General features: G+C 38.9%; 1 protein-coding gene and 1 long non-coding RNA gene across 4 annotated transcripts in view; one reads left to right on the top strand and one right to left on the bottom strand.

Annotated features, from left to right (window-relative positions):
• Positions 1-24,900, bottom strand: part of LOC121528396 — a 98,198-nt gene extending 73,298 nt beyond the window's left edge. The window contains exons 1-2 of the long non-coding RNA XR_005993480.1: positions 24,706-24,900; positions 23,714-23,815 (exon numbers count right to left, since the gene is read on the bottom strand). This is a non-coding gene — a long non-coding RNA (uncharacterized LOC121528396). The remainder of the gene's footprint in view (positions 1-23,713; positions 23,816-24,705) is intronic.
• On the top strand, positions 14-17,897 carry LOC121528394 (alpha-N-acetylgalactosaminide alpha-2,6-sialyltransferase 2-like). Of its 3 annotated transcripts, none has more exons than XM_041815842.1 (10): positions 14-74; positions 5,079-5,382; positions 9,046-9,376; positions 9,878-10,043; positions 10,308-10,482; positions 12,423-12,561; positions 12,652-12,755; positions 13,623-13,706; positions 16,547-16,646; positions 17,193-17,897. In XM_041815842.1, exons 2-10 carry the CDS (start codon positions 5,252-5,254, stop codon positions 17,361-17,363), a joined length of 1,401 nt encoding a protein of 466 aa, XP_041671776.1. In that variant the 5' UTR covers positions 14-74; positions 5,079-5,251; the 3' UTR covers positions 17,364-17,897. The 3 variants fall into 3 exon arrangements, with proteins under 3 accessions (XP_041671776.1, XP_041671778.1, XP_041671777.1); XM_041815843.1 differs by lacking the exon at positions 14-74 and adding an exon at positions 167-372; XM_041815844.1 differs by lacking the exon at positions 16,547-16,646 and having other exon boundaries at positions 17,193-17,302.
• Positions 24,901-26,643: the final 1,743 nt, after the last annotated feature.

Consider the following 26,643-nt stretch of genomic DNA (forward strand, 5'->3'; position numbering starts at 1 on the left):
GTCCGTTTCTTTCAGTGCTTCTGTGAGATCATTAAGAGAGGAGCGGGGGACTAAACAAACAAAATTCTTCAATGGTAAGAGTACAATAACTCTATTTATGTTTAACTTGTACGCTTTAGGAGCTTTGTTTCCGTTAGACAGGAGCAACAGAGAGATCTCTGTAACAGGAGGAAATACGTTTTTCAGACATGATGTTAGATTGATAGTCTTCTTTTGACAGGCACTCTCAGCTACCTTTAGGGATTTCTATTTCATACTAACTTTGGTGACGCCTGTGAACAATGTGGGGACTTTCATCTAATTACTGATTTTGTTTTGTATAAGCTGAGACCAAAATGCCTTAAATAGGAATTTCCAGACACAGGATTCAAGGTGAGTTATGTGATTGATTATTAAAAGTCAGCAACATGTTCAGGATGTTTTCACTCAAAGATCACTACTTACACACAGTAAGTAAATACAGGACAAGATGCACCATTTTGTTTGCAGATGTCACCAAGACTGACAAACGTTTCTGATACCATCATGCAGTTTGACCCCAACCCCTTTTTCACTGCAGTGTTAATTTCATCGACTAAAACTAAGACTAAAAATGTTTGTCGACAGCCTTTTTTTCCATGAACAAAACTAGACAAAGAATAATAAAAATAGATCTGTGATGACTAAAACTGACAAAAACTAAGTTTAGTTTTCGTCAAGATGACTCAATCTAGACTAAAATGTAATGTGGTTTTGGTTGGATATTCTAAATCTGTGATATTTCTCCACTGTGGGTAAATCTGTCAAAACAATGCAGCTGTATCTATTCTGCTTCTCAGCTGTAGAAAGCAGGGACCCCAGGTTTGGCAGAGTGCAGAGAACACACCTCCATGATTTAGTACCAGATTTAGGCAGGAGAATAAATGACTGAAGTAAAGACTACAATGTGAAGACTTTTAATGGACTAAAACTAGACAAAATGTTTTTGAGTTTTTGTCAACTAAAACTAGACTAAAACTAAAATGCATTTCATTTAAAGACTAAAACTAAGACTAAATTTAAAAATAGCCACCAAAATTAACACTGTTTCACTGGTGTCACAGACGAGACAATAACCTTTACCTTTGATTAGCCTGATAGCCTTTTCACTTCTCTATTTCAGTTCCTAATACCTAAATAACATGACTGGCATCTGCTTTCACTGAAAACTGGCTAGATAACTATCAAGTATAGGACCAGCTTATGTGAGATTCAGCACGCAAGTGTTGGCCCTGCCAACGTCTCTGATTCAGAGGGAAGAGAAAGATGACCGACAACGAGTGTGTGTTTCAATGATTCTCTTTGATTTACTGCAGGATGAAATGAGCTTATATACAGTGTGACAAACAAATCAAGTTTTACACGTGGTAGAGTACTCTGTACTCTGAGAGTTACATAAACTAGGCAATAAAAGATAATTCATGATGCATGATCATAAAATATCTTTTATACCCTTTGTGCATTACACAAGAACTTCCTGAATTATCCAACTAATTACAAACTGCAGAGTTATGCTGAGTAATCAAAAACACCTGCTTTATACCAGCATCGTTACCATTAGTGTCACTGGGAATTATCTCCTTGCATGTTAGTATATCAATATTAAGTTTAAAGTTTCCCCATGCAAACAACATAAACATACAACTACAACATAGTTTCCGAGCAATCATCTAAGATATATGCTTCATTACCTTGTTTCAAGGTTATTATAGTTAACTAAAACTAACTAAATAACTAAAACTAAAAGTCAAAAATCATTTAAGTAAACTGAGACTAAATAAAAACTAAGTTTTACCAAAAAAACAAAAAAACACGACTAAAACTGTATTGTGTGCTTACAAAACTAACTAAAATAAAATAAAAATAGAGACAAGATATCCTTAGTTTAAGTCTTTGACACAACCATACGGACTGGCACCTACACCCAAGTCTGCCTGATCTGATTGGTTAAGACTTCACAGTGGTAGTTTTATGTCTGGAGTTGTATTCAAACATCATCATTAAGTAAATTAATGATAAGTGAAGAGTAGCCAGTTTGAAAATGTTTTTAAAATGTATTACACTCACTCAGCCCCAACATCTCTTCATAAAAACCCAAACTAACACTAAAACTAATAAAAACTAAACTAAATTGAAGCATTTTTGCAAAATAAAAACTAAACTAAACTAACAAACCAGCAGTCAAAACTAATAAAAACTAAACTAAACTAACAAACCAGCTTTCAAAACTAATAAAAACTAAACTAAACTAACAAACCAGCTTTCAAAATTAATAAAAACTAAACTGAAATTGAACACGGGAAGTGAAAACAAAATGAAAACAGAAACTACTAAAAAATCCCAAACTATTATCACCTTGTCTTGTTCATTACAGGTAAGATTATTTTTACAATATAACGTTATATTCTATCCATATATTTGATCAGTCAGGGCTGTAAAGTGTGACATATATGTCGCAAATGCAACGAGAAAATTGATCTGTGCTAAGAGGTTTTCACTCCTCATCGCACAGGTGACAAAGTGAGAGAGGTGTGTGCATGCCAGACGCGCAGATAAGACTTAAGGTTCGACTTGTTTCCCCAAAAACTTCACTCCACTTTGATTTGAGATTTGAATTTTATGCCCAGTCCATTAATTTCTTATTTCTGATACATTTTAGACTCATGCGGAATGTTTTTTCCTCTCGTCATGCGCAATCCTGTGCATCTGAAGCGCTCCGAAATAGTGAGAAAGGGACCAGCTGCTGTTCCCCAAAAAAATGGGGCAGGCTCAGGGCAGACGCAGTACAGGTGTCATTATGCTGAAAAGGAGCATTGCTATAATCCCAAGTTTTATTTCAAGACACGTAGGCTAGACGATGTTAAAAACGTGTATCTACTAGCTTACTTCTCCGTTAGCCTTGTCCTTTCCAATTACGCACTGACGGTCGCAGTGAGTTGGCTGTCAGTGAGAGGACAGAGCGCTTAGTCTGCACAAACTTCTGATTAAAGATTAAAGTATAAAACGATGCATTTTTTCTCCACTAATATCATAGCTGCTGCTGTTTGGTTAACAAGGCAATACGCGTCTGAATTTAGCATACAGGTCTGATATGACACGGACAGACAGAAAGCAGTGTACGAGGGAGAGATGAGGGAGAGAGACAGAGACAGGAGCATGGAGAAGTAGGTTAATACAGCCCCACACTGAAGAAGTGTTGTGTGTATTGTTAGGGTAAAGATGCAATTAAGAGATAGTTTTTTTTTAATTATCGCTGAACTCCAATAGTACTTATGTTATCATCAATTGTTAGAGAGAATAAAGCGTCTGTTCATTTACATTAGCTCTATAAACATCAGACCCCAGTGTGATACTACAATATGGACCAAACTCTTAACAGTGTTTAATTAATTTCTACTAATGTTAGGAATATTTTCCTATTACTCTGAATATCAGTAAATATATAAGGGGTGTCCAAACTATAGGCTGTGGGCCAACTGTGGCCCTTGGTCCTTTTGAATTGGCCTGCAAGAAATCTATTAAAAAAGGCCCACATAAGAACACAAAACTTTACTTTATTTCTTAGTTTGACTAGGAATGCACAATATTGGGGTTTATACAATATGGGGATATTTACAAATTAAATTTAGCTATCAATACAATATATAAATGTAGTTTAGACCTAACACTTCAGTTCTTGAAACACAGTTTAAGGATGAACAAAGAAACATACTTCATACTACAGTTTTGGCATGTTCTGCCAACTTCGCCCCTTTTTATCCTTTTTTGCTGCCTTTTAACCAGTTTCCCTCTTTAACTTATTTTTATTGCCACCTCAACCCATTTTTGTCACTTTTCACCACTTAGATTGTGGCTCGTGCAAAGGTATTTTTTTTTAACACTTTGGCTCTTTGGTTGAATAACACTGTATTAGACCATTCTGAAACTTATGTTGGGGTTTGATCACAACAAACATGCTCACCTCAGCTCAACAGTACTGCCTCTCCTCCCTCCTCCAGTTGAAGCTGCAGTGTGATGCTTTCTTGAACTCTTTTTTAACAACTTCTGAAATGTTTCTCTCAGATCTGCTAGAGAACGAGCCTCATTCACAGCATAAAGCAAATAAACAATCTGATCCAAACACTACAGGATGCAAAGCATGTCAGACGCAACTAGAACACGCACACAAAGTGTACAAAGAGAGCAAAGAGAGATTATGGAGGAGCTACGGATGCTACGTTGTCACACAGTGCACCTCAGCTCACACCTGTCCAAATGTGTGTGAGGAGAGGGAGAGAACATGAGCCTGTAAAGTGATCATCCATGCTGCTGTGACTGATTGTGTATGACAAAATGACAGTCAAATAATTTAATGCAGGATTTTCCTGCATTATCAGAGCAAGACCTTAACTGAAAACAAGGCCCTGCTTATGTGCGTAAGTCTAAATGCATTGGTAATGTGGTTGTATTTATGTTTAATAGCTTACTTTTGACAACTTTTTAAAAAATCTCACTTTGGATACAAAGGGCTACATGTCCCAGCACCCCCTCTACTAGATTTGTTCAAGCACTGATTATGGCAGCATTGCATTGTTTGGCATCCGGCTCTTACCTCATCACTCCTAGCAGGTTTGTTTTACATGTAGCAATGAGGACTGATGAGATAACATCTTAAACCTTCAGTTTGAGCCACCAAGTGGATGCTGTGGTGAAGTTGGGTTGAAAGCGAGCACACAGTGCTGATCGAGAGCAGAGCTGGCAATTGCAGAACAGAGAAGGAGACGGGAAGGTCATGTGATGTGAATCTTCAGGCTTGAGCTGACGTCAAAAATAACCTCGCGGGCTTCATTGTATATTTAACATTACTGTAAACAATGCCTTGATGATGTATACATTTTATGATCCATCTAATACATAATGTTTTAACAGATTAATATAGTGCTTAAAGTAATTATTCATGAGCTATTATTAATATAATTATTATTGCTGTTGTTGTTGTTTTTGCTGTGGAAGAGCAGTGAAAGCATAAAAAAGACGTTTCCCCAAGTTTCTCTGACTTTGTTCCAACTCTCCATCTGTAGCTGTGCAGACAAGAAGCCCCAAGTGGAGTCCAGACGTGCTGGGGTTAATCAAATCCCCCTACTCTCCCCGAGACTAGTTGACCGGAAAAGAGACAGAAACTAAGCAGGACTACATCCTCGACCATCCTCTGCCTTCTTGTGCCAATAAAGCAGGGAAAGCAGACCCTCAAGGGATGGCATCCCGGAGGAGGCAATTACTCTGTCTGATCGGCTTCTCCCTGTTAATTTTTTTCATCCTGTGTGTGAAACCAGAAAGGCCTCTGACCTGGACTCTGCAGCCCCTGGAATATTTCAAAGAGAGCAGGTATGAAAACAAACCACATTACATCGTAGAGCCCTCCACATATTAAAGCAAACTGATAGATCGTGTAGTTCTACCAACCTCACATTTCTGGTATGATATTAAACCATACTAGCCTTAATTCAAGTTTCACTCTAACCTGGACGCTCAGCCTTGACATTTCCAAGTGTTCCTATTCAAAGAAGGTGAGCATAACCCAAGCTTATCTGAACAGAAAGTACACTATATCGCCAAAAGTATTCACTCAGCCATCCAAATAATTGAAATCAGGTGTTCCAATCACTTCCATGGCCACAGGTGTAGAAAATCAAGCACCTAGGCATACAGACTGTTTCTACAAACATTTGTGAAAGAATGGGTCGCTCTCAGGAGCTCAGTGAATTCCAGCGTGGTACTGTGATAGGATGCCAGCTGTGCAACAAGTCCAGTGGTGAAATTTCCTCGCTCCTAAATATTCCACAATCAACTGTCAGTGGTATTATAACAAAGTGGAAGCGATTGGGAACGACAGTAACTCAGCCACCAAGTGGTGGGCTATGTAAAATGACAGACAGCGGATGTTGAGGCGCATAGTGCGCGGAGGTCACCAACTTTCTGCAGAGTCAATCGCTACAGACCTTCAACCTTCATGTGGCCTTCAGATTAGCTCAAGAGCAGTGTGTAGAGAGCTTCATGGAATGGGTTTCCATGGCCGAGCAGCTGCATCCAAGCCATACATCACCAAGTGCAATGCAAAGTGTGGGATGCAGTGGTGTAAAGCACGCCGCTGCCGAACTCTTGAGCAGTGGAGGCGCGTTCTCTGGAGTGACCAATTGCGCTTCTACATCTGGCAATCTGATGGATGAGTCTGGGTTTGGTGGTTGCCAGGAGAATGGTTCTTGTCTGACTGCATTGTGCCAAGTGTAAAGTTTGGTGGAGGGGGGATTATGGTGTGGGCTTGTTTCTCAGGAGCTGGGCTTGGCCCCTTAGTTCCAGTGATAGGAACTCTGAATGCTTCAGCATACCAAGAGATTTTGGACAATTCCATGCTCCCAACTTTGTGGGAACAGTTTGGGGATGGCCCCTTCCTGTTCCAACATGACTGTGCACCAGTGCACAAAGCAAACTCCATAAAGACATGGATGAGAGAGATTGGTGTGGATGAACTTGACTGGCCTGCACAGAGTCCTGACCTCAACCTGATAGAACATCTTTGGGATGAATCAGAGTGGAGACTGAGAGCCAGACCTTCTCCTCCTACATCAGCGTGTGCCCTCACAAATGCGCTTCTGGAAGAATGGCCAAAAATTCCCAGAAACACACTCCTAAACCTTGTGGAAAGCCTTCCCAGAAGAGTTAAAGCTGTTACAGCTACAAAGGGTGGACCCACGTCATGTTAAACCCTATGGATTAAGAATGGGATGTCACTTAGGTTCATATGTGAGTCAAGGCGGGTGAGTGAATACTTTTGGCAATATAGTGTATGTGCAGTTAAATTCTTCATGTGTGCTGTGTGAGATGTGTGATGTTAGCAGTTAGGTTAAATATTAAGCCTTGCCATAAAAATAGTTTTGAACTAAGAGCATGATCAGACACAAACAAAGTCTCTGAACAGGATGTGTGGTGCAGCATTTATTCAAATTTACTCAGATAACAAGCTAGTCCTGTTTCAGTAGCCTCTGACACACTTACAAGTCTTCTTCAGTGTGTGAGCTAAATACCAAGCCTGATCATACCAGAAAGTATCTGTGCATTAGATGTTTGGTGTTTAGTGTTGATATGAAACCTGATCACACCTTCATCTGAGATAGTCCCTTACCCCTAAAACATCTAGACGACTGGTGGAGTGTTTACTAGTGAGGGTACAATGCATGTTGCCTCCAGTGACTGTAGAAAAATGTTAATTATGATGTGAAAGTGAACAGTATAGCTCAGAAACTGGTGCCAAATTAAAACAATAGTCTCTTATCCTCGACCTTTGTTTAAAAAAACAGGAGACCCCCTCCTAAAAACGTCTTATTAAAATGAGTGTAAGACTTTGTCAGACTCCTAATGCTGTTTTCAAATTTTAAGAAGCCCTTGAGGACTTTAGGGTGAAGTACATAAACAAGAATGTCACTGTCTGATGTGGAGATGTGGTTTTTCAGGTTTATCCATGCTATCAGGTTTTATGACCAGGCACAGCTCCAATTCTAAACGCTGATTTATTGGCTAGTGCTCAGCTCTAGCTCAGTTTGCTGATAGGACAGAGGTGAGCCATCTGTGCTGCTCATACAAACAGAAGAAGAGTCTGTAAGCCAGCAGCATATGCAATATTAACATGCAGTGTGCAGGAAAAAAGTTCAAAATTGCTGGAAAAGAATAATGATAATAATAATAATAATAATAATAATACATCAGACTTACATAGCGCTTTTCAAGGAAACTCAAAGACGCTTTACAGAACAAAACAAAAACACAGATGGGACAGGGGAAAAATATGAAATGGTTAGGAGTTACATGCATTGTTAAACACGTAGGTTTTGAGTGAATTTTTTAACGTGAGCAGAGAGTCAGCGTTTCTGAACAAATGTTTATCAAGAATAGAATTATGATTTATGATGCATTTGTTTAACATCAGTATTGGCCATTATTGGCCCTTTTGACAAACAAAAGTCATTAGTTAAACAGGACATATTTACCCTTTAAGATAAGTTTATATTGGTCTCAGAGGTCCCCAAAACATGCCTGTGAAGTTTGTCGCTGAAAAACACTCCAGTATTGGATTTTTGCATGTCTAAAACCCCCTCTGTTTCAGCCCTTCTAAGAACAAGCTGTTTCTGTGTCTGTGGCTCTAAATGTTAATGAGCTGTCTGACTCCGCCCCTGACCACACCCCTCTCAGGAAATGGATGTGGCTCTCCTGATGTTACAAGACACTTTTATACAAAGTTTAGGACCTGATTCGGACTCAAACCATCAGTCTCCTAGACCATAGTCAGCAGGGTAACCCACTGAGCTCTCCAGCATCTCAGCTGGCAGCTGAGAGGAAGATCAGAAGAGCAGGGTGGAACTGTCCTCCAAGTGGGGAGGGCTAACTGCACCTGGGGTCAGTGCTTACTCCCCATGTGAGGTCACGAGGGTAAAAGCTGAGAACAGCTTGTTTCAGCACACATTTTCTGAAAGCTGGAGAAAGAGAGGGGGAGAGAGAATGGATTTTTCTGGTACTTGAGGGGATAAAGGACAGGACAGGGGCACAGATTCTTGTTAGAAAAGCCTGAAAAAGTGATTTTTGCATAATATGTCCCCTTTAATGTTGAAGAGTTTTGTTATTGGGCAGATCTTACCTGTTGGACCGACTGATCTGTTTTCGTAGTTAAAGAAGAGAGACAATATTGGCACCATGAAAAGATATAATATAAAATGGAATGCATGACCGTATCAGCCATGATTTTCACAATTGGTGCATCCCTGACATACTGCATCGCAGAGACGGTGCAGAGCCTTCTCTGCTCAAAAGATGAATAAATAGAAAGACAAGAACATTATTCACATTATTGAACCCTTTCAACAACCTGTGTTTTTCAGAATGTTGACCTGTTTCTTTAAAAGTGCGTCTCACTATCATGTGGGCATGTTAAGTGTCTGATTATTTATTCCCACCAGCAGCTCAATGGGCTCAACCTTTATCTTGGTCTGTCTGCTACAGTGACTCTGGAAAACTTCTAAATAGAAAGAGTGACGGTGAAAACATCTGGTCTACTAATTCACCCCTCGCCTCAACCAGTGACTCAAAACTCTCAGATCGGCATAAGAAAACAACTCCTTCAACACCCTCAAACACTGAACCCAAACCAGCAGACAACAATGTCCTGGATTCCTCAAAGTCGCGTTCCAGTTCTGTTGATGGCTCAGAAACAAACAGAACCAGGATCAGTACCAAAGCACCCTCAGTGAAGCTTCAGCAGCCCACTCCAGAAGCATCAGAGCCTCCCATCATTGAAGACACCTACATGACTGAAGATATCCCACCACAGACAGTGAGTAAAGAGAGTGCTTTATGAATTCCCGTCTGTGCAGGAAAATGAGCTCAATGTGTCGTGATGTACAGCTTTCAACCATGTCAGCAAAAACACCCAGAAACTGCAGCATGTTGTTCAATTTGAACCCACATAGCATGCAGTCAGGAACGGTATTGCATTTAGATTAAATCACAGTTACTTTGCAAGACAATACTTTACTGATCCCTGGAAATTCTGGCACAACAGAGTTAAATTCAAATAAGTACAGGTGACAAAAATAAACAAAAAATTAAATAGGAGGTATACACAAGTGTCCGGGTTAGTCTCATCATGAAGACTAAATGTCACTAATGATGTGTTTATAGTGAGTAAAGGCCTCCAGTGAGGGTCTGAAAGTTCAGATTGAAGCCGTGCAACCTTTCAGGAGGTTGCATGATGTTGCTATGTCTTGAGGGTTAAAAATATGACTTCCTGTGTGTGGTTTGATGAAAACACTGCCGTGTTATCTGCTCCCACCAGTACTGTCCAGATGGCGTCCGCAGTCGGGTCACTAAGACTGAACTTGGGAAGCGCTTTCTGAAAAACATTCCTATCCTGCAGTGGGCCAAACATGCCACTCCAGAGCAGCACCATCGACTGAGACAGTACCCAGGAGCCCACGGCTGGAAGGACATCGATTACAAGAGTGGGTTTTATACATCATGATATCAAATATGGGTGTCTGTCTAATGTCACATTTATGCAAATATGAGTCTAAGTGGATTAATATTCAAGTGCTGAACAGATAAAGATAGCTTGTTTGTCTTTTGCAGGGATACAAAAGTTACTAATTACTGAATCTGTGAACAAATTCAACTCCTGTGCATCTTTTCTCCTGGTTTGTACAAGCCTTCAGCACGGTGTAAAAAAACGTCCTGCCTGGATTTCTTTTGTATTTTTGTGTCAACAGCACTGGTGGCAGCTCTTTCTGCCCTGAACACTTCAGCAAACCAGCAGCTATTTGACGACTGGCAGGATCGCAGAAATAAATCGGAGTGTATCCGCTGTGCTGTGGTGGGGAACGGTGGGATCCTGAAAGACTCAAAGAAAGGGGAAGAGATCGACAGTCACCACTATGTCTTCAGGTAGAAACTGACCCTGGAATTGACTTTTCATCCTATCAAGAGTACGCTGAAAATTTGATACTTGGTATTTGGAATTTACAAAGTAATTTTCTAGAGATGCACAATATTTTAATGTTAGCCAATACTGTCCCAATATCAATATTTAAATGTAGTTCAGACAAAAGACTTCAGTCTATAAAACCCATTATTTGAAGTCTGAGGATGAAAAAATTTCAGTCCCTAAAACACACCATAAAGTGTGAGGAATGATGATGTATAAAGAAAAAGCCTTAAAAGTCTGACGGAGTTCTGTTGGTCCAACCTAATCCACTTATTAATTTGTTCGTACCGCCAATATTTACAGCTGATAAAGGCAGAACTTACTAGGCAAAGTATCGGTAGTAAATATCAGAGCTGAACGATGTGCAAAAATAATCTAATTGTGATTTTTTTCCCAGTATTGCGACTGCGCTTTGATATGCGATTATTAACAAGCTTTAAGCTATAAAGGAGGAGGCTGGGGTGGAGGAGGTGCAGCATGATGCATCAGTACTGCTGCACACAGGGCTTAGTGAGCAGAAAGTCATATTTAAATGGACAGCTGTGTTGAGAGAAAGAGCTGTGATTGGCTGTGGGAGCTAGGAGGCAATAATTGGTGTCAGCTGACTATCAGTCGGCTATCAGCCAATCACGGCTAAGGGTATGACTTACGTGAACTAACGCTAAGCTTCATCAATATTAAATAGAATGAACTAGGGCAGAACAATTAAAAAATATATCTAATTGCAATTATTGTTGCTCATATTGCAAATTTAAAATCAAGTGCTGTATTTAATGGGGATTCTTTTTTATGTCACTCATTGTAATTAAAAAGAATGTAGATAAAACACAAAAAGTACCATTTTTGTAAACAACTTTTAAAAATTCTAATTGAATGTTTGTAAAATGTCTATAAAATCTCCACTGCTGGAAAAAATGAATGTATTAAACTGGTATTTTGACATATTTCAAGTTAAAGCAATATTGCAACATCTGCAATTTGTAAATTGTAGCATGCCATATCGTGATTTTATCTCATTTGCGATTAATTTCCCAGCCCTAGTTAATATCGTCACAGATTTTCCTATCTGCTGATACTGATATCATGTCAGTATTTTTGTGCATCTCTACACTGTAAAACCAAACAGTAAAATGTTATTCAAACAAAGGATTGTGTTAACTTAAGAATTCAAAACAGCGATTTCAACTCTTTGTCTGAGTTGATAGAACACTTTTTAGTTTTAAGTAAACAGTACTCAAAGTATCACTACAAGTATTTTTTTGACATTGTACTCACATCGTTTGGCAATCATCCCTCTGCATAGTTTTCCCAGAATGCATTTGGGCATTGGACACTTTTGCACCATGAAGTTACCCACTCACTTAGGACAGTCCCACCTGTGGAGCTTGCTTCAACCTAGCAAAGGATGATGTTCTAAACTCTGTGGAAGAGCAACTTCTGGGTCACAGTGTGCCTCACAGTCTTTGTGACATGTAGCACATCAAATTAGCTTACTTTGGGTGGACTGTTCAAAATTAAACATGTTAAAGACATACGAGAAAACAGTAGCAGATGAGAAACGTAAATTATATATTTTAACTTGAGTCATTCTTTAAAAAATCTTCCTGAAAATCTTTTCTGTTATGAGAGATATTTTCTGTATTTTCAAACACCAAACTCTGAAGAACTTGTCATGTAGGGCACACAGGTGTAGTTAAGGAATCTCTTTTTGACTTTTTAGATAGGGAAAGTCTTTCAGATGTTTTAGTGCTGAGGGTCATGAAACGTGGAAACCCTCTGGTTCTGGTCGATAGCTTGCTAAAGGAGCTACAACTAACCCAATGAGAAGTTTTCTTAAATCACACAGATTTTTCCTGATATCATGCTTGTTTTCATGTGTTTTGGACACTTGTTATCTCAGGGCCAATGGGGCAGTCACCAAAGGTTTTGAGCAGGATGTGGGGTCTCGGACTACTCATTACACCTTCACCGCCAAAACACTGATGATAGCCTTCAGGGACTACCAAGGTCTTGGTTATAGAGGACCCCCTCTGTCAAAGGTGAGAGTACAGTATGACATCTTTTATAAAATGCTAAAATGGTGGCGTACGAACAGAAATGCATGACTCTCTAACCCTGTCTTCCTAAAGGAAACACGTTACGTTTTCCTGCCAGATTTCGACCGCTCGTACCTGATGATAAAGGCTGCAGCGACACACACTCTAGTGGAGAGAGGGAATGAGAAGGGAAAGGAGTAAGTAATCTTTATCATGTTAAGACAAAATCTTGGGGGAGGGAGGCGGGAGACCAGAGAGCCAGGGAGAGAGAAGGCATCCAGCACTGCAAGCCACATGTAACAGAGACGTAAGACATAAAAGTCCAGATTTATCTAATGTGCTACATTTGCACCACATTGACAAACCTTTTTACTCAAAGCAAGCAATTCACATCTATTTTGCATTTTTCTATGTTTTTTTAAATTGCAAGACAAAAGAGTTCATATAACAGACCAGAAAACAAGACATACAGAGCAGAGTCAGGCATTTATCTATTTTAAAATCAGATGTCCATCAAGACATTCAGATGTGGCTAGTTAAAAGTGTAATGACTCTTTCTGACTTTAAATTAGCCTTACCTGCTTAGATTTGAGTTTCGGCAGTGATCAACAGATGGCCTATACAGCTGCTTTTATACGCTGAATGCTTTTACTCAGAAAAACCTAACTGACTGCACAGGAGCATGCTTATTTTTCTTTCCTCTTTGCATGAATGCAGAGTTCTCAGCGCAAGTTAAAGACGTATAATAAAGTAAGCAACTTCACTGCCATAAGGTAGATTTGTGCAGTAGCTGCACACACAGCTAGCATGGTAGGTACAAAACATAGAGATTTACTATCATATTACACTGATAAAAAAATCTGGAAGATTTTTTTTTCTAAAAGGTTGAAATCCATACAGTACAAAAGTGGAAATCACTGCTTCTTTAAGAAAACTTTTACAGTCGGAGTCGATGCACTTTCACAGGCGAAGAATTAAGATTTCTTACCCTACAATTCTAATTTTGGGTTACATTTTTACTCAAGCTTTGAATGACTAACAATAATGCCGTGTTTTCTTCACAGTCCGACAAAATTCTTTGGACAGGACGTGTCAGCAGAAAAGTTAAAGATGTTTCATCCTGATTTCTTGCGTTACATCCGAAACAGGTGAGTGAATGTTCTGCGCAGCAGGTCTACAGATTTATGTAAACACTGAGACACTTATGCCCTACTGAAAACATAAGAAGAAATCCCAAAATCCTAACCTGACACACCAGATGGATCTGAAAAACCTCCCATACACAGCATTTGGGAAAGGGCAGAGCCTTTAAAAAAAATTAAGAGGGTGATTGGATGAATGTTCTGTTACATCTCTATGGGCCAATCAGAGCAACAAAACTCGTGGCATTGTAGTCCCAAACCAAGGTGCGCTGCTACCGAGACTATAGCCCCGTAGAGAACTGCATAACACAAACCATGGCGACTGTAGACATGTTAGTACACAACTTTTGTTGTTTTTGAAAAGAAAACAACTCACTGCTGTTCTCTGTTCTTCTTTTCATGAAGAAATGTTGCCAAGTTCTGATAAGCAGCAACCGTGCTAATGTCTTCCGCCATAACCGCACTGGCCTCTTCTCGCTGCTTGCATACGTCACGACTCCACCGCGCCCAAAGTACTGCCTCTTGATGCTGATTGGTCCTGTCACTTTCTAACCGGGCCCAGACGGTTCAGGTGGGAGCTTTGCAAGATGGATTCACCAGTGAGAAACACGGAAACGGGCAAATCCATCTGCTTTGCAAGGTTAGCAAAAGACTGGTGGGCAGCAAAAAAAACCAGAACCTCGCCATTGTTGAGGTGCTCCGTTCAGTTAGTTCCAGAGCACCTCCAGAGAACTGAACAGTGATCTCTGTATCCCAGAGCCATGCCCTTCATGCTTGATCTCACACCACCATGCCAACACAGAGATATTCCTTCCCTGCCTACCCTATCACTGCCATCACAGCCCAAACAGCATTATCACCTCTAACAGACCTAGCCTTGCAGTAGTGACAATGCTGGTAACATCTACCCTTACATGACACATAACAGCGACCAGGAAATGACAACTATTCCTGGTGAAAAAAGAGAAATGCAATGTAGACATGGTGGAGCTGCCCATGCAAGTGCACATGCACACTGTTCCTCTACACCAGTTATACTCAACATGTGGCTCTTCTGTGATTATCTGTGGCTCTTTTATGTCTTAATTTGAAATATTATTCCCCCAGAAAACCTTGAAAAAGGGACACTTTTTTGCTCCTTTTCATCATTTTTTGCCACTTTTGACCCATTTAGGCTACCTTTGGTCATTAAATACCACTTTTTTCCTACTTTTTGCCTGTTTTTTGCCACTTATTCCCATTTTTTGCCAATTTTTTCTATTTTTTTCCCATTTCATCATTTTTTGCCACTTTTCGCCCATTAAAGCTATCTTTTGTCATTAAATACCACTTGTTTCCTTTTCCCCCATTTTTGCCTGCTTCTTTTTGCCACTTTTATTCCATTTCTGCCCCTTTTCACAATTTTTTTCACCACTTTCCGCCCCTTAAAGAGAACTTTTGCCATAAAATACCACTAGTTTCCTACTTTTTGCCCATATTTGACACATCTTTTTGCCACTTTTATCCCATTTTTACAAGTTTTTGCCCATTTAAGCATCCTTTTGCCATCAAATACCGCTTGTGTCCTATTTTTGCCACTATTGACTGCTTTTTGCCCATTTTAGTCACTCTTTACTCATTTTTCTGACACATTTTTGCCCCTTTTTGCCTATTTTTGCCACCTGTAACTTATTTTTTGTCACTTCTCACCAATTTTTTGCCACTTTCTGGCCATTTTTTTCCACATTTTCTCCCTATTTTTACCCATTTCTCTGCATTTTGCCCATTTTAGTCATTTTTCACTCTTTTTTTGCCTTGAATTGCCACTTTTGAACATTTTTGCCACCTGTAACTCATTTTTTAGTAACTTCTCACCCATTTTTGCTACTTTCTGACTATTTTTCCATTTTTTTCTTCCCATTTATGTTGCTTTGTGACCATTTTTGCCACCTTTAAGTTATTTTTATTGCTACTTCAAGCCGTTTTTGCCACTTTTCATCGCTTATATTGTGGCTCTTGCAAAGGTATTTTTCAGCAATTTGGCTCTTTGGTTGAGCAGGGTTGAGTAAGACTGCTGTACACGTTCATTTAAAAAGATAGCAAAGTGCTAGAAGGTCCAGTCTGACCAAAACTACACAAAATAAGCCGTAAAGTGAGTAAGCTTGCTGTCATGCTTCATGCGTAACACACCACTGTGGCAGCTCTGTGAGAGCCCACATCTACAACTGCATGTTTCATATCACAATAATGACCAGGCTCTGCTGGGCTTGAAACAATGAGTGTAGACCAGCGGGGGACTGCGGAAAGAGACAAGCGTGATGGTGTCAGTGCAACTTTTGTTTTTTTCCTTTAATATGCTTCCTAAACGAAATCCTATGAGGAAAAAAAAACAATTAAAAAAAAACAACTATTCTCTGACTTGCAGACCAAACAGTATGTCACACTTCATGTTGGTGCAAACTATCTTTCTTGGAAGGAAAAGTTTCCCTCTACTTGCATTCTCTAGTCATCTGCACCCTGAAACTAGGCTAACCAGTGTTGGCCAGAGACCTATCTAATTTGAATTCCTCCCCCTCACAGACAAACTAAACTGCCACACTGTCTTCATGATTACACCCTGTCGTCTACTGCAGGACTTTTACAAAACCAGAATGAAGCAGGGCTCGCATTTCAAGCTGTTCAAATTAAGATTAGAGAAGGAAAGGCTGAAAGCTGATTGTGCTGCTGTGGGCAGGTCCCTCACTGTGACAGAGGTTAACAGAGAGCCACAGGTTGATTTACTGAAATGTTGTGTCCAACTTTCAGATGCTCTACGTCCTCATGAATCTGAATTTTACTCATGTTATGGTGTATGATCCTCATTTCAGATTCCTCTATTCCAAAAATATCAATGCTAAAGGTGTGAGATATTACCGTCCATCTACAGGAGCTGAACTGCTGCTGACTGCATTGCACACCTGTGACGAGGTATGCCCATCATTGGTTGTTTTGGTCAGCTTTATTTCCCTGCCCAATTGGTTGATCTTAACTCCCAGCAGCTGACCTCAAAAGTGTTGGATCTCAGATTTCTTTTTTTTGCTTTAAGTCAGAGTAAAGTGTGATTTTACATTTAAGTGCACAAAGATGTGATGTTACCGTTAGCAGCGTCATTTTTAGGTAACTGTCGGATCTTAAGATTCCTTAAAATAAACATATCATGACTATCAAAACTCTTGTTTACACCTACGTATGGCAGGAGACATAGTAACTCGTGAAATCTTATGTTAATACTCCAAGGCCTGCAGAAGGAAGTGAAAAAGAACAAGTATGTTATACTCAACAACACTGTCCAGCTCTCTGTACTGTGTTTAAGTTTTTTTAGGACAATAAATAACATAAAGAAAGATAAAACTTTACCTGTGCATTTTCAATCACAATTTTCTTAACACAAGTAATTTTATTTCAGTTTCAGACAAGAATGCCAGTACTTTCACCACCTTTGACTGTGTTTTTTGTGTTTCCTGTGTGATAAAGGTGAGCGCTTATGGCTTCATCACCCCAGACTACGACAAGTATTCAAAGTACTACTTCGACAAAGACTTCACACCAGTGAACTTCCCCCGCAACCACGACTTCAAGATGGAGCTGAACCTCTGGCAGCAGTTTAGCCGTGCAGGACTCATAAACCTCTACAGGCGAGAGTGAGTGCAGGTAGACCAGAGATGATGTCATCGCGTCTACAATGGAGTTTTACATGTTTGGACATGGTTAGAGATAACCCAACAGTCAAACAGCCCAACCTGCCTCCACATGACTATTCATGACTCTGTGCAAAACAAAGAGGAGCCTCGTTTCCAGTCAGAGCAGTGTAGGTACTGTCCTCTGTGTGGGGGAGTATTTTCTGTGGAAGGAAACAAAGCCACCCACTGGGTGTGACTACTAAGATTAGATGTTTACAAAGCTGTGGCTTTCAGTGCCTTTTTAAATGTGAATCAGTAGTTTGTATAAAGCGCTGAGACTCAGGTAGAAGTTAGAGGTGATTCAGGAAGATTCAACAGAAGCACTAAGAGATCAATCAGTGCCCTTAGCACAGGGATGTCAAACTAAATCACAGCAGGAGCCGAATTCTGAACTTGCATCCAACCTGAGGGCCGAGCGGGGTCAACATTAACCATAAACTGTCAACATCATTTTCACTAGCAATGAATTATGGGGAGAAAAAAACCCTTAGCACTGATGATAAATGATTTTGAGATTGAAAATTCAAAACAAGGCATTTAAAGTCAAAATAATGTTTCAAAAGGCAAATATATGGGATAGAAAGTTGAAATCATGATTTTTGACTGTCAAAATATTAGATAAAGTCAAAATCAGCTGTTTAAAACATCAAAGCATTTTAAATTTTGAGTTTTAAAGGTCAAAATATCACTTCAAATTAAAAACTGAGGATCTAAAAGGTCAAATTATGAGATTAAAGTCAAAGTAAGGAGCTTAAAAGGTCAACACGTGAGAAACAATATTATTATCATGAGTTTAAAAAGTCAAAATATTACTTAAAATTTAAAATTGAGGATCTAAAACGTAAAAAAAAAAATAAGAGAAGCCAAAACTGTGAATTGAAAATGTCAGCATTTGAAATAAAAAGTCCAAACCATAACTTTGCATCATAACTGTGAGATGCAAAATTTTGAATACAAAATGTAAACATAAATGTTTTTTATCACATTCCTGACTTGTTATCTAATTATTTCAAATTTTAACGTTTTACCAGTTTACATTTTTAAACTGGAGGGAATCTGCAGCCCTCAGACCAGTGGGTCAGTTTTAATAGAAATATGATATGATCGGGTGGGCCGGGTGTAACTGTACCACTGGCCAGATTTGGCCCCAGGGCCTTGAGTGTGACACCCCTGCCTTAGCATCTTAAGCTGGGAACGGCCTACATGATAATCGTGCTCATTTTATTGATGGATGTTTTAAAAGATCACCTTGCCAGATTTTTCTGTTGCATGTGATTTGTTAAGAGGGACCTTTTCCCTCTTTGATGTGCACGATGGACGGTCAAAGGCACACCAAACTTGAGACTGTAAATATTAAACATGCTCAATATTTAGGATCAGAAATCCTGTTGTGCTGGAGGAACATCGAGAACAAATGAGCACGCACAAGCCGAACTGTTAGGTGGAAGGCAGCTCTAGTCAATCAAGAAACAAGCCGGCTGAAGAAGGGAGAGCAATGAAAACAGAGCCACAGCAACGATTGTTAACATGAAGCATGAAGTTAGATGGATGTCAGAAATGGAGGAGCAACTGAGGTGACAAAATGAGTGTTTAAAACTGTGTAACTCAACCCTGCTCAAACAAAGAGCCAAATTGCTGAAAAACACCTTTGCAAGAGCCACAATCTCAGTGGTAAAAAGTGGTAAGAATGGGTTAAAGTAGCAATCAAAATAAGTTAAAGGTGGCAAAAATGGGTTAAAAAAATGAGTGAAAAGGGGTAAAAATGTAACCTGACACGCCAGATAGATTTGCTTCACAAACCCATCTGAGAAAGCTTCAATAGGAAGTGTTTGAGAAAAGGCAGAGGCTTTGAAAAAAACTTCACGTGTGATCGCATGAATGCTCTGTCTATCACATCTCTACGGGCCAATCAGAGCAACAAAACACGTGACATAGCTGCTATCGAGCTGCACATGCGCAGCTACTGAGGAATAACGCAAACCATGGCAAATGAAGACATGCAAGTACTCGACTTTTGTCGTTTTTGAAAAGAAAACAACACACTGCTGTTCTCTGTTCTTTTAATGAAGAAATGTTGTCAAGTTCTGATAAAACTGGCGCTTTAGCCGCATCCACGCTAATCTCGTCCCCCATAACTGCATCAGCTCTTGCTGCTGCTTGTTTACGTCACGACTCTGCTGCGCCTGAAAGTACTGCCCCTCGTCGCTGATTGGTCCTGTCACTTTCTAACCAGGCCCGAACGGTTCAGATGGGAGCTTTGCAAAATGGATTTGCCAGTGAAAAACAAGGAAACGGGCGAATCCATCTGCTTTGCAAGGTTAGTAAAAATGGTGAAAAATGTGGAAAAAATTGTTAGAAAGTGGCAAAAAATTGGTGAGAAATGACAACAGATGAATTACAGGTGGCAAAAATGGTCATAAAAGGGCCAATAACATTTAAGAAAAATGAGTGAAAAATGACTTACATGGGCAAAAAGCTGTCAAGACTGTCAAAAATGGGCGAAAAATAGTAAACAAGTGGTATTTAATGGCAAAAGGTAGCTTATTTGGACAAAAAGTGGCAAAAAGAGTTTAAAAAAAGGGCAAAAATTGAATAAAATTGGCCAAAACAGGGGAAAAGTGTCAAAAAGAAGTTGCAAGAATTTGGGCAAAAAATAGGGGGAAAAAAGGGGTATTTAACCCTTTACCTACTGAGCTGGCGGCGGCACTGTGTTTTATATGTACTGAGTATCATTACCGTAACTCTATCAAAGTTTGTCCGATCAGAAAAATTCCAACGGCGTTGGAAAGCTGAGAGTTGTGGGCATGTGCACATATATGGTCCATTATGGTATTTGCAAACCATATGACGTGGGCATTCGTAGCAAAACACCAGAAGTATCGTAAGACCGCTACACGGATTCTCACAGCTGTAACTCCTCGAAAGTTTGCTCAATCTAAATAATTCCAGCGCTGACAGAGAGCTGAGAAACTGTGGTTTTCGGCAATATGTGATGTGTGGTATATATATTACGGTAATGTTGAACAGCACCGCAAAAACAGCAGCTTTGGCAGAAGACGAGCGAGAAAGGAGAGTGAAGGAAGAGAGTAAAAGGAGAGTGAGTGAGAGTGGTGTTTTGTTTTCAAAAAATAGCTTTAGATAGTGGCATTTGTGCGTGTCTGTCATGTGCAATAACAATATGTTACTGAGAATGTTGAGAATGCATTTTTCCACTTTTATTTGCACTAATTGTCACCTATGTATATAGCTATCTTTTGCACTGTGTTTTGCACACCCAGAGTCCTAGACTCAAAAAATGACTGCTGATTGTTCTAAACATGTATAGGTTCACATTTCTAATGTCCAATCAAAACTTCATGAGCAATAACAAAATTTCTTCTCATAAAAGCCATGAAAAACAAAATCAGTTTTTGTGTTTTTCTTCTTTGAAACTGCTGACAATTCCATATAATGTGCAATAATCATTAACCAGATGTTGAAAAGTCAAGTTCAGGTACTCCTAGGAAAAGGGACCAAAGCTCTCAGACTTAGGGCATTTCTTGACTATTTTACAGCCATAATAACAAAACATGTCCAAATCACCATTTTTAGACTCAGTAGGTAAAGGGTTAATGGCAAAAGTTAGCTTAAATGGACAAAAAGTGGCAAAAAATTGTGAAAATGGCAAAATGGGATGATAGTGGACAAAATAGGGAAAAGGTGGCTAAAAGAAGTTGCAAAATGGCCAAAAAAAATAGAAAAAAGGGGTGTTTAATGGCAAAAAATAGCTTACATGAGTGGAAAGTGGCAAAAATGGTGAAAATTGCTAAAAGTTTCCCCTTTTTAAGATTTTCTGGGGAATAATATTTAAAATGAAGACATAAAAGAGCCACAAATAATCACAAAAGAGCCACATGTGGCTCCAGAGCCACACGTTGAGTATCACTGGTTTAAAACATTTGAAAAAGACCACAAACAAACTGACAAGAGAGGTCAAGTGAGCTGAGACAAGGTCAAGACTCTGGTGAACAAATCATCTGAAATACTGTATCATGTATTTATAAAGTGGAAGAGAGGACAGGCATGCCATTGAAGTGCAATTCCTGACTAGATATTTTATCTTTTTTAATTGTGAAAAGAAATAAGATTTTTTTTTCTAAATGGTGTGAGTGTTTTGTTTTCCTTAGTTTCAATTTGACAGCCTAGCATGTTTTCATTTCAGATTGTGATGGATTGTAGTGGATTCACTTGAAATTGTTGTGGGTTCACATATGCATTTCCACTATGTTGTACTGGCTTGACTGGTTTTGACTCAACTTGGCCAGCTGATCTAACACTCGAATGTGATGTCAAGACACCACAGACTGCTGATTGGTCAGATTCATCATTTGAAGAATTACCTGAAGTCTGACATTTGTCCGACCCCTCTCGTCAGCTTTTAGCTGCAGTATAACTGTTATTATTTCAGTATTTTCAGTATTTGTTCCTCACTGCTTGCAGCTGTCTCTGAAACAAAAGCTATCTCCTGGCTGTGACAAAAAGCAAAAAAACATGAACCAGGTACATTATTGTCTGAATTTCCTTCACTGTTGATGTGTCAGATATCACATTAGTGTTGCACAGCTGTGCTATGTTGACCCTGCCTACATTTAAGAGGTTCTTTAAATCTTGCATGGGAAAAAAGTGCCTGGCACAACTAGATAGAAGTAGTGTCCAGAGCCACAACCACATATGGAATATCATATCATAACTCAAATATTTATACATACAGAAGATATGGTGCAAAATCAAATTATTAACAGGATTACTAAAGTAGAATATAAAGGACCAAAATCGAATTGATTAAAGAGAGAAGGAGAGCGGAGTGTTCAGCCGAGGCAATCAACCTCTGTTATCATAGCCTTGCAAAAAGATTCTGTTTTGACAGAGTATCTATGAGCAAAGTTAGTCCTTGCAGCATGGTTAAAAAAATGGATTCCCCAAAAGTAACTAACTGCTGACCTCAAGTGGTCATAACAAGTTACTACACCAGAAAAAGCATCCCTCTAGAGCAGTGGTTCTTAAATGGTGTGCCAAGGCACATTAGTGTGCCCTTTGGCAAGTCTAGGTGTGCTGTGGGAATTTGTACAACCATACATTAATACTACAATTTTATGGCTAGTACTGTAAACAGGCCTTCGCACAGATCTGGCTGGGCCCCTGAACAAAAAAAAAAAAAAACAGAGAATGAGACCCTACCCTGGTGCGAATTATTGATATCAGTGCATGTGTGTTGGATCAGCAGCATTTTTGCCATTTTTCATCACTCTTATCCTTTTTCTACCAATTGTTTGCAACTTGTAATCATTTTTTACCACTTTTTTGCTACTTTTAACCCATTTTGCCACATTATGCCCATTTTCACCCATTTTTTGCCTTTGTTCGGCCACTTTTTTCCCTATTCTGCCAAACTTTTCATCACTTTTAACCCATTTTTACAAACTTTTTTGCCAACTTTTTTGCCACCCGTTGTTGCCACCTTTTTGACATTTTCACTAGTTTTTGCCACTTTTAACCCATTGTTTGGCCAGTTTTTGCTATAGTAAGGCCATTTTTGCCAAATTTTTCATCACTTTTAATCCCTTTTTACTACCTTTTTGCAACTTGGACCCATTATTGCAACACTGTACCAATTTTGCCTATTTTCTTCTTTGTTCTACCACTTTTTTTCCCATTTTTGCCACATTTTTTCATTACTTTTAAGCCATTTAACTACCTCTCCCAAGTCTTTTACATTATTGACACTTTGACACATTTTTGCCACTGTTACCCCATTGTTTTGCCACTTCATGCCAATTTTTGCCCACTTTTTTATTTTTTTTACCACTTTTTGCCCACTTTTGCCATGTTTTTGCATCACTTTAAACAATGTGAATATGGTGCGCCTTGACCACTGCTCTAGAGTATCCCTCTAAAAGGGCTTCAATTAATTCTCTGCAGAGCAGATGAGAAAAAGCCTGCACAATGACAAGTTTGCACAGCTCCAGTATTACAGATTTTACACAACAAAAAATAGTGGTGATGAGACAGCCAGTAAATTTAGCTTACTGCTTTATTTTCATTTTGTGGATTGTGTTTCTGCAAATTTCAGCATGAGCACCAAAAACAGTACAACTCACCCTACAGGATTGAAAATCTCATTATGAGGTGCAATTTAAACTCGACACTGCTGCTCACTGCTAATGAAAATTCAAGATCCAGCTGAAGATGATGGATCCATGTCGGTATTAAGCATGCATTTATCTGTTGTACGAATGCAGGGGGCACAAAAATGTCACCAATCCAGCTTTTCCTTACCTGATGACCTTCTGAGCTTCAGGAGAAGAAATGCTCCCACTCTGCTTCACTTCAGCTAGTCCTCTCCCATCTGATCAAGTTGATTCCTGACGCATCTCAGACCTGCAGGGATAAAAACCACAATAAAATGAATATTATTTCAGCTGGTAATCTATATAGTATATCATTTGTATGCTAATGTTCATTGACTTATAAAGGCATTAGTAATAGTGCCTGACCTTACTTGAAGCACCATGCCACTTCTGATTTTACACTGTAAATAAATTATGTTGTTTAAAATAACGTATTTTTTTAATGAATACACTGATTAAAATCTAGTTACCTTAAATGCATAGTACGTCTTTGATATAAACCTTCTGTATAGGATTAGCCCAAATCAGATCGTTGTCTTCACTTATCTGTACACAGTATAATTCTGCAGTCTGTCTTAAATCTGCACTTCCATTACTGTTATTGACAAGTCTCCCAAAAAATTGAACGTGCAAAACATGCACAGAAAGGCCTGTAATTGTCCTTTGTAAACTATTTACTATATTTTCATCAAGTTCACAACAATATGCAGTGTCTAAAAACTTTTCTACGTGAAGGTTTAATAACAACACATTTTAAACCATGAATTAAACAAACATGTCTGTTTTTCATAGCAAAATGAACTGAGACAGATTTACATACCTGAAAAAGGCCTGTCTTCTAACCTGCCAGCTTGTTTAGCATAAAACCATAGACATAATATACGTACGTATATTATGTCTATGGTTGGAACGACCAAATGCTAGCTTATTTAGCCAACTGAGTGTAAACCTGCTAAGAAGAAGTTTTTTAAAACTCGACTAAGAGAGCGCCAACAAGCTATTTTTCTAATCACTCTTCGACTAATATCATGTTATAAGCTCTTTCTGGCTCTCTGTGTTACACAATATCAAAGCTAAGGTTGCTAAATACCAAAACACTACCAACGACAAACGTAAAACTTTGTCAAACCGTTAACTCACCGGGAATCCTAACGCACGCGCTCGGGGGAAACCGCTCCAACATGGCGCTGAATTTCACCCGTACTCATCTTTTCCTAAGAAAACACGATGTGGTTTTCGGTTATTTGTCATTTTGTTCACCTCCACATCATTATAAAATCTTGATAACAAAGTTAGCATCTCAGCCGAGCAGTTTAGTGAGGAGCACCTGTTTAACGTGTCATTTTCTAACCTCGTTTCGCCAGCAGGGGGTGCTAAAGGTAACTGAGTATCTGAGTTACCTGGTCGACAGATACGGTGGCCTTGAAGTGCAGTACAAAAAATTACATTTTGACATTCCGTGAAACACATTTAAAATAGCAAAAAACTTTTTAAATAACAGAAAAAATGAAGGTTACAAATTCTCACTTACTTTTACAAACCTTTCAACAAATGTACAAGTCTGATACAAAATCACAAAGTCTGAAACACTTTTAATAAAAACTTATTTACATTTCGTGAAACAAATTTAAAATTTGAAGAACAACACTTAAAATTTTACATGTAATTTGAAAAAACTTGGGCAGTCAAAAAATTAGAGTTTCTAATTGTGATTAATGGCCTGTCTTCTAACTGCCAGCTTGTTTAGCATAAACCATAGACATAATATACGTACGCATATTATGTCTATGGTGTAACGACCAAATGCTATATATTTAGTGAACTGAGTGTTAAAATAAGAAGAATCATTTTAAAACTTTCGACAAGAGAGCGCCAAAAGCTTTTTTCTAATCACTCTTCGACTAATATCATGGAGGCTGACATAATGAACCGCTCTTTCTGGCTCTTTTTACACAATATCAAACGGTTGCTAAATACCAAAATGAACCTGCCCAACGACAAACGTAAAACTTTGTCAAACCGTTAACTCACCGGGAATCCTGAAGCAGGTGGGAAACCGCCCAACATGGCGCTGAATTTCACCCGTACTCATCTTTTCCTAAAAAAAACACGATGTGGTTTTCGGTTATTTGTCATTTTGTTCACCTCCACATCATTATAAAATCTTGATAACAAAGTTAGCATCTCAGCCGAGCAGTTTAGTGAGGAGCACCTGTTTAACGTGTCATTTTCTAACCTCGTTTCGCCAGCAGGGGGTGCTAAAGGTAACTGAGTATCTGAGTTACCTGGTCGACAGATACGGTGGCCTTGAAGTGCAATACAAAAAATTACATTTTGACATTCCGTGAAACACATTTAAAATAGCAAAAAACTTTTCCAAATGACAGAAAAAATGAAGGTTACAAATTCTCACTTACTTTTACAAACCTTTCAACAAATGTACAAGTCTGATACAAAATCACAAAGTCTGAAACACTTTTAATAAAAACTTATTTACATTTCGTGAAACAAATTTAAAATTTGAAGAACAACACTTAAAATTTTACATGTAATTTGAAAAAACTTGGGCAGTCAAAAAAATTAGAGTTTCTAATTGTGATTAATCTCAGAACTTCTGCAGTCAACTGCACTTTTTATATTGCATTTTTAAAGGTACAGTGTGTAGAATTTGGCTGCATTTCGCCGAACAGAAACGGTGTAAATGGGATATAATGTTTATATATTTATGTGAAGTATGTTAAAATAAGTGCACAATCATCCCCTTAAAACTTTCATTTTCCTTTTACAAAATTAGAAAAAAGCTTTTTAAATTTACATTACCGTGGGTCGGCCTCATGGAGGCTGACATAATGAACCGCCATGTTGTCTACGGCACATTTTTTGGGACAGAAAGAGCGAAACGTGATTTTTAAATACGAACCTGCCCGCCGGTCCTGAAAGCTACCTGGAAGGCAGGTGGAGCAGAAGACTGACCTATAATCTATAAAATAATGGTTACAAAAATGAATGAATAAACCCTCACCTCGTCACTGCTGTAAATGATGACCGGCTCACGATCCTTTTTGGTCTTTACAGGCT

The sequence above is a fragment of the Cheilinus undulatus genome, linkage group 20, assembly GCF_018320785.1.
Source record: "Cheilinus undulatus linkage group 20, ASM1832078v1, whole genome shotgun sequence".
Lineage (NCBI taxonomy): Eukaryota > Metazoa > Chordata > Actinopteri > Labriformes > Labridae > Cheilinus > Cheilinus undulatus.